Source organism: Danio aesculapii, chromosome 12, assembly GCF_903798145.1.
Source record: "Danio aesculapii chromosome 12, fDanAes4.1, whole genome shotgun sequence".
Classification (NCBI taxonomy): Eukaryota; Metazoa; Chordata; class Actinopteri; order Cypriniformes; family Danionidae; genus Danio; species Danio aesculapii.
The window spans coordinates 17,501,316-17,518,783 of record NC_079446.1 but is presented as its reverse complement, the minus strand read 5'-3'; the positions used below and the strand labels follow the sequence as shown (position 1 = coordinate 17,518,783).

General features: G+C 36.6%; 1 protein-coding gene across 3 annotated transcripts; it reads right to left on the bottom strand.

Moving 5' to 3' along the window:
- Window positions 1-3,896: 3,896 nt before the first annotated feature.
- On the bottom strand, window positions 3,897-17,024 carry znf281b (zinc finger protein 281b). 3 transcript variants are annotated; one of them, XM_056469484.1, is made up of 7 exons: window positions 16,911-17,024; window positions 14,106-14,518; window positions 13,869-13,985; window positions 11,253-11,376; window positions 11,062-11,145; window positions 10,855-10,973; window positions 3,897-7,602 (listed from the first exon to the last, which is right to left on the bottom strand). In XM_056469484.1, exons 2-7 carry the CDS (start codon window positions 14,475-14,477, stop codon window positions 5,932-5,934), a joined length of 2,487 nt encoding a protein of 828 aa, XP_056325459.1. In that variant the 5' UTR covers window positions 14,478-14,518; window positions 16,911-17,024; the 3' UTR covers window positions 3,897-5,931. The 3 variants fall into 3 exon arrangements, with proteins under 3 accessions (XP_056325459.1, XP_056325461.1, XP_056325460.1); XM_056469486.1 differs by having other exon boundaries at window positions 13,869-13,982; XM_056469485.1 differs by lacking the exon at window positions 16,911-17,024 and adding an exon at window positions 16,491-16,592.
- Between the last annotated feature and the right edge of the window lie 444 nt (window positions 17,025-17,468).

The window sequence follows — 17,468 nt, the reverse complement described above, 5'->3', positions numbered from 1 at the left end:
TGTAAAAATAATGCAGGTTCATTTCATTTATTCAATTGTCCCAACACAAATCGATTAAGTTAACCTAACACTTTTAAAAAATGTATGTGGAATGAACATAAAATTAAGCTGTGTTGTTACAGCTCATTGTGTTGTTACAGCTCATTTTAATTAAGTAGTTTGAACAAGTAAAAAAAATATTTTTTCGAGTGATAGAAATATATATTGCAGTTTTGTCAAGAGGTAAAATTGAGGTATTTAATAAAGAGATATTTAATAAAGTGATAATGTTTACCACCCTCCATTTGTTCTAAACCTGGGTCTTATTTTACAATCAAAGATGAATTTTTGGATTTACTAAATGTGTTTATTTTAAGTGGTTGTAAACCATTTATTTGGACTGAATTTAAACAAACAAATTAAGTTGACATTACTCAATTTAATTTGCTTGTTTAATTTTTTTTTCAGTGTATTGAAATGCCATAGATTGTTTTGAACAAGGATGGTAAGGAATACTAGACCTATAATGGTAATAGGTTTTATTATTACATGTTATTTTTGTGGTATAATTCCAGTATTCTCTTTATTAATAAACCAATAATTATTACTTTTGCCTTCATAAATTTCAGATTAGCCGCTTATTACTAGTTATTAATGTAGTTAGGTTTAGATTTGGGATGTAGGTAGATTAGGGATAAAATTAAGCCAAATATTATAAGTGCCAATATCTTAATAATAGGTTGGTAATAAGCCCATAGTTGAGTATTTTTGACGAAAATACATTTTCAGCATTGGCAAAAGTTCACCTTTTCATATGTATATTCCATTTAACACTTAAGGGGGTGAAAAAGGCAACATTAATATGAATTATAAAATTTTAAAAGACTGTGGCAGAATCCAGTCAAAGTTTGAATAGGCTTCCTAGTGATAACATTACAATGACAATTTTGCCAAGGTTCTGTACAGATGCAAAAAATACCCCCCATCTAAAAAGCACAAAATGCACTTCAAAAATCATTACTGTTAAAAATAATGGCGTGTGTTATAAATTGTAGGTCAGATGGAAACAATCATAAACTGTTTTATTAACGAACATATCTTACACTTTGCCCTCTTTTGAGTACGATCTATCACATCAGTCCAGATGAGTCACTGAAAAAAGCATCTGAATGAGAATTCCTACATTCTGACCGACAGGATATCAGAAACAAGTTTGAAATGGCCATATTATTTGACTTTTGAAAACATATTGCTATTGTCTGCGTAATTTTAACTGAAAAAAAAAAAATTAAATTGACAGTTATTAAAAAAATTATTTTTTAAAATAATTAAATAGCTATAAGAACTGTAACGGGAAACTGAACATTTATTACAACATTTGTATTATTTCCTTGAACTGAATCAGCGAGGTTTTATAAAGTAAATCTTGTTGTTGACTAAACCATTGGCTTAAACACAAACCCAGTCTGCCATGTAATGAAAGGCTATAATGCAAAGAAATAAATTGTTTTATAGACTATATTTGACCAAAGTTCAAAACATCATAGCAGTCAGTTTGACTTACTGGAAATTGAAATGGTCTTGTTGCTAAGTCACTAACGCAATATACCAGAACTCCAACCCATTTTTTACAGATAACAAACAAAGGACATGTAAAGTCATTATCCACCATTTCTGTTTTGACTGAGATACACGAAAATCTGGTTCATACTGTAATATTTACATCTGATGGCAAATAATTAACAAGATGATTTGGCAGAGCAAATCTTTTTTTATTGTTGTTTTGTTTAAGGAAATTGGTCAGGAATATTTCCGTTTCTCAGTAACTTGAATTCATAAAACAAATTCCTAAGTATTTTGTTTCAATTCCATACAAATATTCCACTAGAGGTTCTCTCTCTCTCTCTCTCTCTCTCTCTCTCTCTCTCTCTCTCTCTCTCTCTCTCTCTCTCCCTCTCTCTATCCATATTTTTATCTTAATTTGTAAGAAAGATTATCAGGCATTTAGAGAATAAAACAAATACTAATAAATCCGGTAAAATATTTTTTCAAGTGGTAATTAATTGAAATTTATTCCATAACACGTATGAAATGTTTAGCAGCAAAGATTCAGAAGAATATGACACAAGTTGACCGAAAATATGATAAACTCCAAGTCTGTTGACACATCCATGTCGGTATTTATGGTACCCAGTAAATCCTTGCCCGGTAAGACATGAAGTTTACTCATTTAAGATATATTACACATTTACAGAATATTTGACAACATAAAAAAGGAATATTATTTTTGATAAATGAATGCTAAGTTACTAATTTAGCTTGATACGCATGTTACGCATTATTGCTGAACAAAAATAAGCAAGCGGGCATTTTATAAGTTCGATTTTGCTGCCATCTAGTGGTATAAAAATGTTATTTAAAAGTTCTTTCAGTTAATTTATTTATTTAGGTTTTATATTTTCTTTGTTGACAGTCACAGATGAAGACGCCAGGCTCTTCAGTTTTAGACTGTGAAATAAAACTCTAAAAATGCTACTGTAAAAATCTGTAAAACAGTTAACAATACGTTTCCTTAATATATACATTTAATAACCATAAATTCACTTTTCCAGAATTCCCTGCATAACACTAGTTATGCATTTTTATTAAAATGACCATAGATCTTTTTTTCTCTTCAGTTATGTACATTATACTTTTGTTACATCTAATGTTTATAAATCTCTATTGCATTATTTGTATGTGTCATGATGGTGTTTAGTTGTATGAACTACATTGAGCATCAGGGTTTCTGTAGGTTTCAACAAGTTAACTTTAAGATATTTTTTAAGACCATTATGAGTAAAATTTTAGACTTATGCAGAGCTAAATGCTAAGGATGTTTTATGAATATCCCAGTTTGAGAAGACTCGCTTACCCTATCAGAAAAATCTTTAGAATTGATTAAAATAAAACAATAATAATATAATAACAAATATAGCTCAAGATTGTATCCTCAGCATTAAATAAATGGAGAACATGTAAGGAAAGTAACTAAATGCTTTTTTTTTTTTTTTAAATAAAGATGGGATTGTTGGTGATTGAATGGGTGTTTATGGTCAGATTTGTTAAAAATATTTAAGCCCTTTAACAATATTTCAGTAGATTTAAGACCTCAAATTTAGCATTTGAGATTTAAGACATTTTAACACGTTTTATAAACCTGCGGATACCCTGTGTATATATTAGGCGTTCTCTGCTCCTGGGAAAAGGTGTTTGATGACCTTTGGTTCATCATATGACTTGCTTATGGTTGTTTTTGTCCATTTTTTTAAAAAAAAGTATGATGTGTAGATGATTGGAATTCCAAAAACTGAAGCTAAAACTTAATGAAATACGATAGTTTACAGTAAATTTTTGAAAATTATCTTATGATTTCTATCATATTTTAACGGTAAAGTTCTGGCAATGATAGCTTCCGGTTTTTCACCATAAATTTAACTTTGTGTGTATTTTTGGTGTACCATTTATACAAATCTACTAATTGCTCCTGAAAATGAAGAGTAAGCAATGTACATTAATGTTTAGTCCTTCATTTACATTAAAGTACTGAACTGAAGTAAATATCAAAGGAACTACATTTTGACTAAAATCCCTTTGCATGTATGAACAAATATACTTCAACTGTTTATATATTTTGTCAATAAAAATAGAGAGCATCATCCATAGCAATAATATTATAATCATAATTTATCAGCTTTATCTTTTAAATTCAGAGCAAAAACACTTCCCATTCCTGCATGCTCGAAATTTCCATACTCCCTTAACTTCTGGGACATCATTATTACGGAGTTAAACATTAAAGCGTGACAACACATTTCCAGTCACTGACATCAGCTGTCCTTAACTGGCATCACTGAACAAATGTGCACAAAATAGGGTTTGTTTTATAACAAAAGGTTTTTATTGGCTTACCTAATCCTTTATAAAGTCATCTGACATGTACAGCCCTGTGACAGAATTTAGACTGAAGTTGGGGACATATATGCTACAAACATTTGGTGCAATAGTCATCAGAGGAAAGCCATAAAAACAACTTCATATCATGCATATCAGAAACAAAAATAAAACAAAAACATTTGTAGTGTTTTTGTACATTGTTGTAAACAAAGTCTCTCTAGAAATCATATCAAAACACATGGCGAGTAACAAAAACATGGGGGAAAACGAGACAAATCATGAAATTCTAGGGATTACTCTACAATGAAACACTGCTTGGCATTGCCGCTCAACAGAGAAGAGAAACAAAATCCAACAAATCAAGTTTAACTGTAAACACAGGTGGCATTATATGATTACACAATAAGCTGACGCACACTACAATATCTCTACTACATGAAACATCCCTGGTTTTCTCATTTTTTACAATGATATGAGGTATATTAAGGTCAATCCTATTCTTCCAGCCACTTTTTTTTTTTTATTCACTTTCTTTTTTTCTATAAAAGCATGGAACAAGTTTGGAGTGCAGCATTCAGACTTTGTTCTTTACACCATCACTGCGATGGCATGTGGGACCGGTTTACATAAAAGCCAGGGAAATAAAATAGGGCAAGACCACTAAAATGTCTGACATGGGACAAATGGCCTCGCTGCACAGGCCAAAACCAGGAAGACAAAGCAGCCCACCAATTGTTTCAAACGCTTTCCCTTATTCATTGCTCATTTAAAAACAGCACAGGTTTAGGTCCTTATTATTTGCAGCGCTTTTCCTTGCAACAACTTAAAAGCTCACAATTTTGTCAAGCATTAAATTCAAAACTACACAATGAGAGGTAGGACTCCAATTGTTCCTGCTCAACCCAAGTCAAAACAGTCATGATACCTGAAGACTTCCAGAGCAAACATGCTTCAGAGTTGTCCACGATTATATATATAAAAAAAAGTGGCATTCACGTTCATTAACAGTGTTTTCATCTAAAGGAACAAAATAGAACCTATGAATATTCAAAAATGCCCTTTGTTATGGCAAACATGCCGTTCCCTCCCCCACTTAAAAATCACAGTTTGCTTCATCAAAAATAATAGTTTTGCATGTCCTGAATCTGAATTCTTGCTTTCAGTGGTTTATAAAAGTGCTTATTTGAATCCTTGAGAGATCAAAGTGATGTCAGCTGACAAGGAGTATAGTTTAAAGGGGGGAAAATGACTGCTGACCCTGAGAAAATGTTCTGCTGTTCCATGTAGCTACAAATAAATATGTACATACGTTAAAACATTTCTATCTGGCTACCGGTATGTTTTGTATGAGTGTGTTTTAAGCATGGCCCTTAGGGATGAAAGTGTTTTCACATTGATATAAAAAGTACCATAAGGTGGAAATAGTCACCAGTGTCTTATCATTGAACACACAGATTCCCAATTGGCTTAATCTTTTACCTCAAGGAATTTCGAAAACAAAAAGCTTCACTGTTATTTTTGAAGGTACACCTGCAAGAAAGAGCGCTAGTGCACCTTGTTACAAAAAAGAAAAAAAAAAACGTTACTGCTTTTACCTGAGTAATACTTTAGATCATTGTAACAGACAATACTTTTTTGCCATTGAATACTGGGCCTATCCCTGACGTGTTATTATTGTAAATCATCTTTAATTATTAACTTAATCTTACAATTGGACTATGAATGCTAAGACATACAAGGTTTCTTTAAAAAGTCCTTCACTAGCATCTAATTTTGCTGGAAATTTGTTTAAAATCTAATCTTACATACACTACACTCATAAAACAAAATATCTAAAACACATTAAAAAGAAGAACATGAAAAATTGCATTTGAGGTCTTGTAGACCTTCCCTGGTAATGTCTGCTATCGACATTTAATGGCAGTGTAATAATTAAAGTTCTACTCAGCAAGGAGTGGGAAGCATTGGGAGACAGTCCACATCCCACAGAACAGGGTCAGGCGAGTCCCTTAACCTTTACCTGTAGCTTTGGCTTGTGGGAGTTTTGGATCCTGAGCTAGCTGGCTCGCTAACATCTGCTAACAGACTAGTATACCCTGAGAATTCAGACACGGGAGTCCGCTGTATCCTGTGGTCAACCTCTACAACACCCACTCGTGGGTCACCGCCGTAACCTAGCGGAGTTCGCCGACCAGACTTGAACTGTGAGCCGAAGGCTTGAGCGAAATTCTCTATCTGATAGGTGACCTCCTTAGATGGCTCCAGAGCAGTGAGGTCAGAATAGACTGAGCCATTAGATGAGCCCCCGCTGGGGATGTTACCATTGTTGTTGCCATTGACCGAAGAGCTGCCATTCTTGGCCTGCTGGTCTTTCTGGCCGCCATTGGTCAGCTCTTGACTTGTGAGAGAATACGGTGGCGAGTGCTGCTTCTCCAACTGGTCAGTGAGCTCTTGAGATGGGGTAAGCTGCTGGTGAGGAGTTGGCTCCAGACTGCTGAGATGAAAAGCTTGCTGTGAGGATGGTGAGGCATGAGATGGTGATGGAGTACCTACCAGCATTCCAAAATGAGACTTGCTTAGAGAAGTTGAAGAGGATGGAGCAAGAGGGGAGGAAACAGGCTGTACAAATCCACACTCCAGTGGAGAGGTGGTGTAGAGTGTGCTTGCAGGGCTACTGCTAGAAGACATGAGGCTTGGGAAGGGTCCCGAAGGGCCCAAAATGAAACTGCTGCTGTGGCTGGTTCTCTCCAGTGTCTGAAGCAAGAACTTGGAGTACTCGTTCATCATCCCACTCTTGTCTCCAGAGCCAGGAGATCCCTCATCCGGACCCAGATCAGAGGTGCCAGTGGCGGGTTGCAACTCCACATGGTGTGAATCTTGCAGATCAAACGTCACATCATGATGAGAGCCATCGGTTTTGTGGCTGTAGTGGTCCAACAGGCTCTGCAGCACCTCATCTGGGATTCCTGATTTGTCATGCTTGTCAACACTTACCAAAGGTGACGTGTCAAGCAAGGCCAGTGTAGGTTCTCCGATACCACCTTGAATAACTGTAGGCTGCGGAAGGTGGACGGAACTGAAGTCAGCAGTGGTATTGCTGTTAGCAGCATGCAGATACCGTCTCTTTTTCAAAAACTGCATGGCATCATCATAGTTGCTGCTGTTGCCTCCTTGTTTGGTGCCACCAGAGTTCTGAAGTAGGCCGAGACCATCCATATTTCCTGCTCCAGACATATCCATGGAGCTTGACTTCTGTGTCATCAGTTTCTGCTCATGACTGGCCTCATCAATAGAAACTGAACACTTGTCCATTCCCTTGCGGCTCCCTTTTTTAAAGACAAGCTTGGGTGTGCGTCCACCGTGCTGGTTATCCATGTTTGCCTCAGCCAGAGCCCCTGAAGCTGTCCCTGATCCACTGGGGATGTCCAAGGTGTAGTCATCTCTTGCCATCCGCACTCCTCCTCCTGCAGCAGCCCCTTTCTTCCTTCGCCGCTCTCCTCCGTCATTGCCAATTTTTGATTTGCCTTTCTTGCGTGGCGGGCCACTGGTGTTTCCCTGAGCGAGTAAGTAGCTGCCTTGACCCATGTCCTCATCTCCAAGGTCCAGCATTCCTGGATCCAGACCTTTCTTTATGGCTTCTCCACAGGTTCTCTTGTGCTTCAGTAACCGATCAGTCCGTGAGAAATACTGTGTCACAAAAAAAAAAAAAAAGTGCCATTATTCAAAGATATGTAAACTGACACATGAAAAAAATAATACAGTTCTAGGATCTCTGTTTAATATCATTTGAGTAGCTTGGCTTCTTCATAAAAATAATAATTTAAAAAATTATATATTAACAAAGCATTTACTTATTAGTATTTGAATCATCCTTATTTTCAGGTAACGTTAAAACCTTTATTTTAAAGTGAGAGTTGACATTGTGAATTCTTTTAGTGACTAAATTTGTGAAAAGCATTCAGATGCAGTTATATACGACACTATTCTATGGCAATGCAAACTTTAAAGCAATCACATAAAATGTCACATTAAAATCATAAACATTAAAATCAGAAAAACATTTCTTTCATTGCCTCACACTCACCGTCTCTCCCTCATAACCGTTAGTGATACAAGTCGTGAATGTATACAAAACATGCAGGTTCTTTTTCAGCACAGGAATACCAGTAAGACAAGCCACTCTTTGTGTGTGTGTGTTAATTAAAACCATGTCCACTGTACACCCTTATCTCCGACAACTGTCATGCATGACATCATACCGTGCACGCTGTTCAAATTCAGACAGGTTTCCTCATCACAAATACAAGCCAACAGCTCTCAAACAAAAAAAAAATTGCACAATTTCACAAGTTACACATACAACAGATACAACACATACAACAGCAAACATCAGACCATCTAGGCCCGTCTTTAGACTAAAGAAGTTTTCTTTATTACCTTTATTACTAAAAGCTAGGTATGGGACGATAACAGTTTTCAAGGTATACTGCGGTTTGGAAAAGTCAAGGTTTTAAAACCTCCAAAATTTTCTTCTATACTGTTACTATGATATACAGTGCACATGGTTTCCGCTACATTCATTCGTCCAAGGTGGGGCGCCACACCAAAATTCATCCCACCACGGCTACATTACAGCTTCTCATTCAAAACATTTGGTCTTTTTTTAAATAGCGGGTTATAATCGCACCAAAAACTTATTAAAAGGCAAGTAAATAACAGCGCAAACTTTTCTGTAAACGTAGTAGTGCTGTGCGTTCTATTTTTAAATCTTTAAGGTGACGTGCTGACAGACAGGTGGGTGATGCGTGAGGCTAGCAAACACGACGTAGCTTTCAGTTATGATGAACACAGTTTCCATAATTATATTTTATTTAAAGATAAATGTCTGTGGTTCTGCATACAATGACTTTATCTTGCTGGAGTTTATAGCCGCTTCACTTTACTTCAGGATGCATTAACGCTGTAGGTTTGTTGGAGACATTCATAAATATTCCTAGCAAATCTAATAAATGTTGGAGACATACTCGTTACTTAAATGCGCTAAATCGCAGTTCAGCAGCGTTTATTTGAGCACGAAAGAAAATCTGCACTTGAGCAGAGTATATTTGAGGGAGCGCAAGAAGTTTTGTGCGCGAGAAGAGGAAATCGGCATTCGAGCACTGAGATTGACATGCTCGTAGGCTATTACATAAATGCGATCTCAACTTAATACTGCGCTCACGACATTTGTCAATGAAATAATGCCACATGTAGTTTGTAGATCTGTGTAAAATGCCCAACAGAGTCTGCCGCCACAGCTGGAAAAAATCCTAGAGGAAACACTGGTGCATCTGGAAAGTATTCATAGCGCTTCGCTTTTTCCACATTTTTTTGTTACTGCCTTATTCCAAAATGGTTTAAATTAATTTATTTCCTCAATTCTACACACAATAGCCCATAATGAAAATGTGAATAAAGATTATAAGTTGTTGCTAATTTATTCAAAATAAAAAACCTGAAAAATCACATGTACATAACTATTCACAGCCTTTGCTCATTACTTTGTTGATGCACCTTTAGCAGTAATTACAGCCTCAAGTCTTTTTGAATATGATGCCACGAGCTTGGCACACCTGTCTTTGGGATTTTTTTGCCAATTTGTCTTTGCAGTACCTCTCAAGCTCTATCAGGTTGGATGGGAAGTGACGGTGTACAGCCTTTTTCAGATCTTTCCAGAGATGTCTAATAGGATTTAGGTCTGGGCTCTGGCTGGGCCACTCAAGGACATTCACTGAGTTGTTGTGAAGCCACTCCATTGATATTTTTGCAGTGTGCTTTGGGTCATTGTCCTGCTGGAAGATGAACCGTCGCTCCAGTCTGAGGTAAAGACCACTCTGAAGCAGGTTTCCATTCAGGATGTCTCTGTTCATTGCTGCATTCTCTTTCCCTCTATCCTGACTAGTCTTACAGTTCCTGCTGCTAAAAAACATCCCCACAGCATGATGCTACCACCACCATGCTTCACTGTAGGGATGGTATTAGCCTGGTGGTGAACGGTGCCTGGTTTTCTCCAAACATAACACCTGGCATTCACCTCAATTTTAGTTTCTTCAGACCAGAGAATTTTGTTTCTTATGGTCTGAGAGTCCTTCATATGCCTTTTCGCAAATTCCAATACTAAGGAGTGGCTTCCGTCTGGCCACTCTACAATACAGGCCTGATTGGTGGATTGCTGCACAGATGGTTGTCCTTCTGTAAGGTTCTCCTCTCTCCACAGAAGACGGCTAGAGCTCAGACAGAGTGACCATCGGGTTATTGATCACCTCCCTGACCAAGGCCTTTCTCCCCCGATCACTCAGCTTAGATGGCCGGCCAGCTCTAGGAAGAGTCCTGATGGTTCTAAATAGCTTCCACTTATGGATGATGGAGGCCACTGTGCTCATTGGTACTTTCAGAGCAGCAGAAATTGTTTCTGTAACCTTCCCCAGCCTTGTGCCTCAAGACAATCCTGTCTCAGAGGTCTACAGGCAATTCTTTTGTTTTCATGCTTGGTTTGTGCTTTGACATGTGTCAACCCTGGGCCCTTATATAGACAGGTGTATGCCTTTTCAAATCATGTCCAATCAACTGAATTTACCACAGATGAACTCCAATTAAGCTGTTGAAACATCTCAAGAAGGATCAGTGGAACCAGAATGTACCTGAGCTCAATTTAGAGCTTCACAGCAAAGGCTGTGAATACTTATGTACATGTGACTTTTCAGGTTTTTTATTTTTAATAAAATTGCAACAATTTCAACAAATCTTTTTTTCACATTGTCATTATGGGGTATTGTGTGTAAAATTGAGGAAATAAATGAATTTAATTCATTTTGGAATAAGGCTGTAACATACAAAAATCTTATACAGAATCTTATACCGGACCATGCCTACTAAAAGCAAATAAGAGTCATCCATTACCTGTAGACATGTGTCACATTTATATGGCTTTTCTCCACTGTGTGTCCTTTTGTGTCTCTCCATGTGGTACTTCTGAATAAAGCGCATGTTGCACTGGTCACAGCTAAATGGTTTCTCCCCTGGTAAATATAAAATGTGTATGTATATACATTAGCACATTTGAATTTTTGCTAGTGACAAGTATAAGACAAGAGTAAACAGGCTTACCGCTGTGGATTTTCTCGTGCCGTTGCAGTAGATACTTCTGTATGAAGCTCATATTACACTGACTGCACCTGAAAGGCCTCTCACCTGTACAATAAAAAGCAAACCCATTTTCCACATTCATGTTGGCAAGCAGCAATACCCTTTGAATGCTGCTCTAGTATGACTCTGCTTCCAGTTATATGCATGCTCACCTGTATGAATAAGCACATGTCTGCGCAAATGATAGGAACTGCGGAAGGCTGCATTGCAGTGCTCGCATATGTGCGGTTTAGAGCTGGGAGAGAGGGGGCCAGCATCCCCATCCAGCATAAGTGTCTAAAAACACAGATTAGACAAAAAAATAAAATCTATTAAAACAAAATTTAGGGCCAAGCAATAGTTCCCCCCTAAAAAAAGTTACTTTCAAATCAATATAAAATTTTTTTTTCTTGCATGTTTAAAAACATAATTTTACTTAAAATTCTGAGTAAAACATGCAAAAATCTGACAATTGTGGTATTAAACTCATTGTCAGAACATGGTAAACATTTGACAAACAGGTCAGGTTAAGTCATACAAAAAAATACTGAAGAGAGGTGTTAAAAATGTAATGACATAAGTGATTATATCATGAATATGTAGTGTTAGGGCTGGGCAATTAATCGAAAAGTAATCAAAATCGACATTCAGACCCTATAATCGATTTAATTTTTCCAGGTCGATACCATGTGGTCACATGATGCCGCTCTGTTAAGGCTGGTTTATACTCCTGCGTCAAGCGCACACAAATAGCCCGACACAGTCGCATACCCGCACACCTCTTGAAAAATGTAACTACACGTCATGACGATGCACAGCGCAAGCTCTGTGATATGTCGGCTTGGTAGCGGTGACGAGTTCAAGGTTGATGTTCAATAAATAATCATGGATAGAAGACAGTGTGGCCTTCAATTGTTCTAGTAATGCACCCTTCATTCATAAATATCTCACTTGTGATATGAGTGCATATTTGCTGTACAAATCCTGTCAGTGAACTATGAATGAGGGCAAAAAAAATAAATAAATAAATAAAATAACCGTTTATTAATCGTAATAGAGTTAAAATGTTAAATTAATTGAGGTTTTAGGCCAAATCGCCCAGCCCTATGTAGTGTAGTACACAGATTTATGAATGCTCCACTTATTTATTTTTATTTATGGGCATTTGGACGTGGCTTTTCTGAGGAACATTTAACAATGCATAACATTAATTACAATGTTCTTACATAGTGTACCTTGCAGGATACATTATTAGAGAGTTTTCATTTGTCAAACAATTATGCTCAATTTTTTTGCCTATATGACCGATCTGATATTTTTGTCATTTCAGTTTTTTAGATGACTGAAGAACATCCTATACCGTGTTCCAAAATGATCTGATATTAAAATTTCCGTTGTTATTATTATTATTCTGACATGAACATTCATTTAAGCTTTTCTTGACTCACGGGTTTACATCATCTTAACAAGCAAATCAATTACAAATTATATTAAATACGTTGAGCAACAGATTATCACAAATGTTTTATTTATCACTAGAAACCCAGGCTTTGTTCCCAGTATTGGGTTGCAGCTGGAAGGGCATCCGCTGTGTAAAACATATGCCAGAATAGTTGGCGGTTCATTCCGCTGTGGCGACCCCTGGTAAATAAGGGACTAAACTGGAGGAAAATGAATGAATGGAAAAGCACTGCTGTACATCGCCACATTGTAATTGGACATTACCATGAGGACAAAAATAAACATGAATGGACAAACAGTTAATATATGGTTTCTGCAGGTTTCACAAAGTCAGTTTTAAGACCTTTTAAGACCATTATGAATGAAATTTCAGACTTATACAGAACTAAACGCTAAGATGAAAAGATTTTTACTTGCTCCAACAAAAAAACTAAATTTTGTTATTTCTTAGAAATATCATCTACATATTTTAAATATACATGTTTTTTCAACATAACTTTTACTTAAATTGTTTTGTTTTTTAAGTTAGGTTTAAAGTTTTAAAAACTACAATAAATTGAAATGTATGCACAATATGATGTCTGTCCTTGTCTGTGTACTCACTAGGTAGCTATAATCCATAAACTCTGCTTCTCATTTCGAAGTCTGCTACCATCCACCGGAGGTTGTATTTTTGAGAGCCTTTCTGACTGACTGAATGAAATATGTGGTTTTCCATCAAGGCAACCTGGGGTGCTGAAATATAATTGGCTACACTGGCAGTGGGCGGGTTAAAAGTGGTTCTAGAAGAGTTCTGGCATGTAACAGACATTTTCAACGCAGAATATATGATTTTACCATTGCTAAAAAACAATGTTCACTTAGCATGTTTCTTAAATATCTGCAAACAGATTATGGTATTTGTATGCTTTAGTAGAGTCAAAAAATTACATACAGCACCTTTAAGATATTTTGAGACTTTAAGACTCTGTGGACACACTGTAATACAATATTTTTAAAAAGAGGTCACCTTAACATTGAGGTACCATCATAGTAGTACTGTGGTGGTGTGAATGTCATGATAATGCATGACAAAATGTATTTTACACTGGAAACATTTAACAATGCGTAAATGTGCGTAACTCACATAAAGCAAGCTGGGTGTCATAGGTCACAAAGTATTGAGAAAATAACCCAATACCAGACCAGAAAACTAAATTATTTAAATCACTTTTAAGTATGCATGATTATTTTCAAAAACTTTGCTGGACATTGAATTTTTTTTTCAGATTAAATTTGAAAAAAAGTTATTCAGATTAAGATTAAAAAAAAAAAAAAGTTAAACACACCTTTCCCGAGTCCCCTTGTTTCCTTCTGGCTTTCCCCTCTGGTCCTTCTCCGTTTGCTCTCCTTCCTCTTCTAGGCCCAGATTCTTTTGGGTCTTTCCCCAGTCTTCCAGAGAACTGCTAATGAAGCACAGAAAAAAAATGGCTTTAAACAAAAATAATAATAAAAACCCAGCAACGACACTATAATAGTAAAGACACCATCCACTGATAACCCATCCATCCTTTATGCTCACTTACGTTGCTAAGGCTTAGGTCATGTAAAAGCATATTTTGGTGGTTGCCAAGCGACATGTCCAACATATCAGTGTTTTTTCCTCCTGCTGTCCCGATTCCTGTTGTATACATTGGGAGATGGTAGTCCAACTCGTTGAGTTTCTCCTGTTTAATACCCATACTGTGGAGAAAGCCACCACCATGTTCAGGAGAGTCACGCTCCTTCTTCAAGATCATCTCCTGGGGCAAATCCGCCATAGAGGTCTGTGAAGTTAAGCGCGCGAAGCTGGTCACTGGAGGTAAATGGCTGAACATGATCATGCTTGGGGTGTAGTTGGGGTCCATGCCTCCGTTCCGTAAAAACTCATTGCCTAGCTTGTCCTGGATGATACTCATGCTTGGATCTTCAACAGGCTAAAGTTCATTGGCAAAACATCCTGTGAAGAAAACAAGAAAAGATGTGATCGCTTATCAAAAAAACAGATAGTTCATCCAAACATTCATTTGGCATTTACTCACCCTCAAGGGTTTCCAAACATTCATCAAATTCTTTTCATTTAAAGGAGATATTTTGAAAAAAGCTGAATACATGTAACCATTGACTTCATTGCTATTTGTTTTTCAGCTTTCTTTAAATATATTTTGTTCACAAATCTTCCTTTGTGCTCAACAGAATATAAAAAAACGAAAACAAGTTTGAATTGAAATAACGGTGAGCAAATGGTGATATAATTTTCTTTTTTGGGTGAATTAAAATAATCCATAAACATTTTAACAAATATTATTGTAAGGAAGCTAAATAAACCATATTGGTAAACGGTGATTCAATAAAACTACTTGTTGGCCAGATTTGGTAGCTTTACATGGACATAGAAAATTTTTTGAAAATACCTGTTTTTAAACATTTTGTCATTTTAACACATTCATGCAACATATTACAATGGTGTAAATAATTTATTTATTTAAAAAAAAAAAAAGGAAAATATGGAAAAACATGCGTTTTAGTAGTATTTTAATTCGCAACGCATCATTCCAAAATGATTGCAATAACAAGAACACTATACTGCCTGATAATAATGCCCACTCTGTGCATGACATGCAGTCATATGATCAGGCTTAGACTAAGGCAACTCCGGTAATAACGCAGCTTTTATGAAAAGGCAAAATCAGTGATTTGGTTCACTGCTGTTGTACATTACTTTAAGATTCATCACGTTCATGTCACCAGGTGTGATCAAATATCTTTGACAATCAAGGTCACAATTAACGTGCAGGTCAGTGATGAATAAACACCCCTTAAAGGTCAGAAAGACTCCAGAGCTTTGCCTTCTGACTGAGGGAACTGACATATGAAAGCTGACAATCAGTCGTTGTGTAATATTAAAAAAAAAAAAAACACTGAAAGCTCTCGTTGCAGTTAATGTCTTTATTATCACATTTATAATATGCATGGTCGAAATAGAATGAGTTATACACGTTTAAATAATTAACTCTATTTGACTCTAAAATATACTCTCTAAAATATATCTGTAAGGAAATTAAGTACTGAAATCATTTCAACCAAAGAAACAACACCGCTTTAGTAAGGAATAATGGCTAGCAAAGCCGTTAAATTAGACTAATTAACTGTATACAAACCTCGTGAAGATCCAAATATTCCTTTTTACATAATCCCTTAGCTAACGTAACCATCATTAAGGTTAGATTAGAAACACTTGCTTAAAAATGACGACTAAGGGAAAAAAATTGAAAATAAATGGGAAACTGTTTAAATAAATATTACATACACTCTTCACGAGTAATTTGCAATATTTTAGAAAACGACAGAAAAAGGAGGAAACACGGTCCAATCTCTGAGTCCATGGGTGCCGCAGCATTGTTCTATTGTGATCAGCTAACGTTAATGGATAGCTGCTTAATCTTTCTGATATTGTCCAGTCTTTTAGCAGATAATACTTTATATAGTCAAAGTTTAAATGACCGTGGTACTTCAGTTTCACGTCGTTTCTATGTATACGGTCTACTTTCAACGCTAAATTGGGTCGGACACAACCAGTTTTATCAATACGAGCTAATCTTGTCGTTCATCACAATTACCAAACACATCTCCGTCTAAATGACTCCATTAGCAGCTAACGGCTAACTAACGCGAACGAGCGAGACGAGAACTTTACTAAGCTTTTAAAGAAACTCATATGCGTGCATATAAGCACTTCTCAACAGAAGTACACTTCATACTAAAACAGAAATTAAAAGAAACCCCAAAACGAAGTGGTTTATTGAATTAAGTGATGAACGGGGCTAGTCAGTAATAGCATGTAGATGAAAGAGCTAGTGCTAACATCCCCTCTCCACACCGCACGCGACGAGCTACATCGCACCATTTATAACAAACGAAGTCCTATTCACCAAAAATGATGAGCTTTGAATTTACAGTTCCATTGATGATAACTGCAGCGTCGTAATTACGTCGCCTCTTCTGTGCTCGTCCTGTACATGAGTGTGATATATAGTAACCATTGATCCATTCGTCACCATCACTAATTATAGCCCACACACAGTAACACAATCCGCCAAGAAAATGCGGCGATAAAAGCGATGGTGGAACCACAGCGTGACGGGTACGCATGCAGATGCAGGCTGGATTTTATTTGAACAAAAAGCGCGTCAGATTGCCTCGGTCGCATGCGACAGAAACAATGATGCTCGGCGCTGAAACGCATCTCTCGCTTGAACGACTGTGATTTCATTTGGAGCTTTCAGCTGCGAGCAATCCCTCATGTTTACAATCTCGGCACAAATAAATAATCCAAACGCGATTGCACTTACTTGTACATGGCCACGGCCGACTCGTAGCGTTCAAATGAATCCCCACGCTCGATCCTTTGAGTTATTTTACAGCCAAAACAATGTTCCCTTGCAGCTGTTGGCCTCTTCCATGTTGTGTCGACGCTGGGAATTATGGGTTGAGCGGACGGGTCGTGAGAGGAGACAGACGGATACAGGCAGGACTAGTCAAACAGGGGGCCACTATGCAAATGAAGATTGTGCCTGAGCATCTGCGACTTTGTTCTGCGTATAAATGAGTTCTTTACATAATTTATAGCTTATTTTATTGTTCATATTTTATTATGAAAGGCGTGATCATGCAGGAATGTAACATTAATGCTTTTACTTATGACTATTGGAAAATAATTATAAATACAACTAAATAAATATACATGTAAACTTAGCTTCAAAATAAAAGAAGGTTTTTTTTTTAATCTGTAAAGTTGATCTTATACATAATGACTCATTTAAACGTAATATTTTAGTTGATAAATTGGTAAAGTTAATTTTCAAGGCCATAGCAACATCAACCACCTATACCTCCAACTAATTAGGTGT

Excerpts from the sequence above, each read along its gene's own strand:
- znf281b (XM_056469484.1), bottom strand. The coding sequence starts at position 14,477 with ATGAGTATCATCCAGGACAAGCTAGGCAATGAGTTTTTACGGAACGGA. Across the intron at positions 11,146-11,252 it reads ACATGTGCTTATTCATACAG|GTGAGAGGCCTTTCAGGTGC; the intron begins GTGAGCATGCAT and ends TTTATTGTACAG. Across the intron at positions 7,603-10,854 it reads AATGTGACACATGTCTACAG|TATTTCTCACGGACTGATCG; the intron begins GTAATGGATGAC and ends TTTGTGACACAG.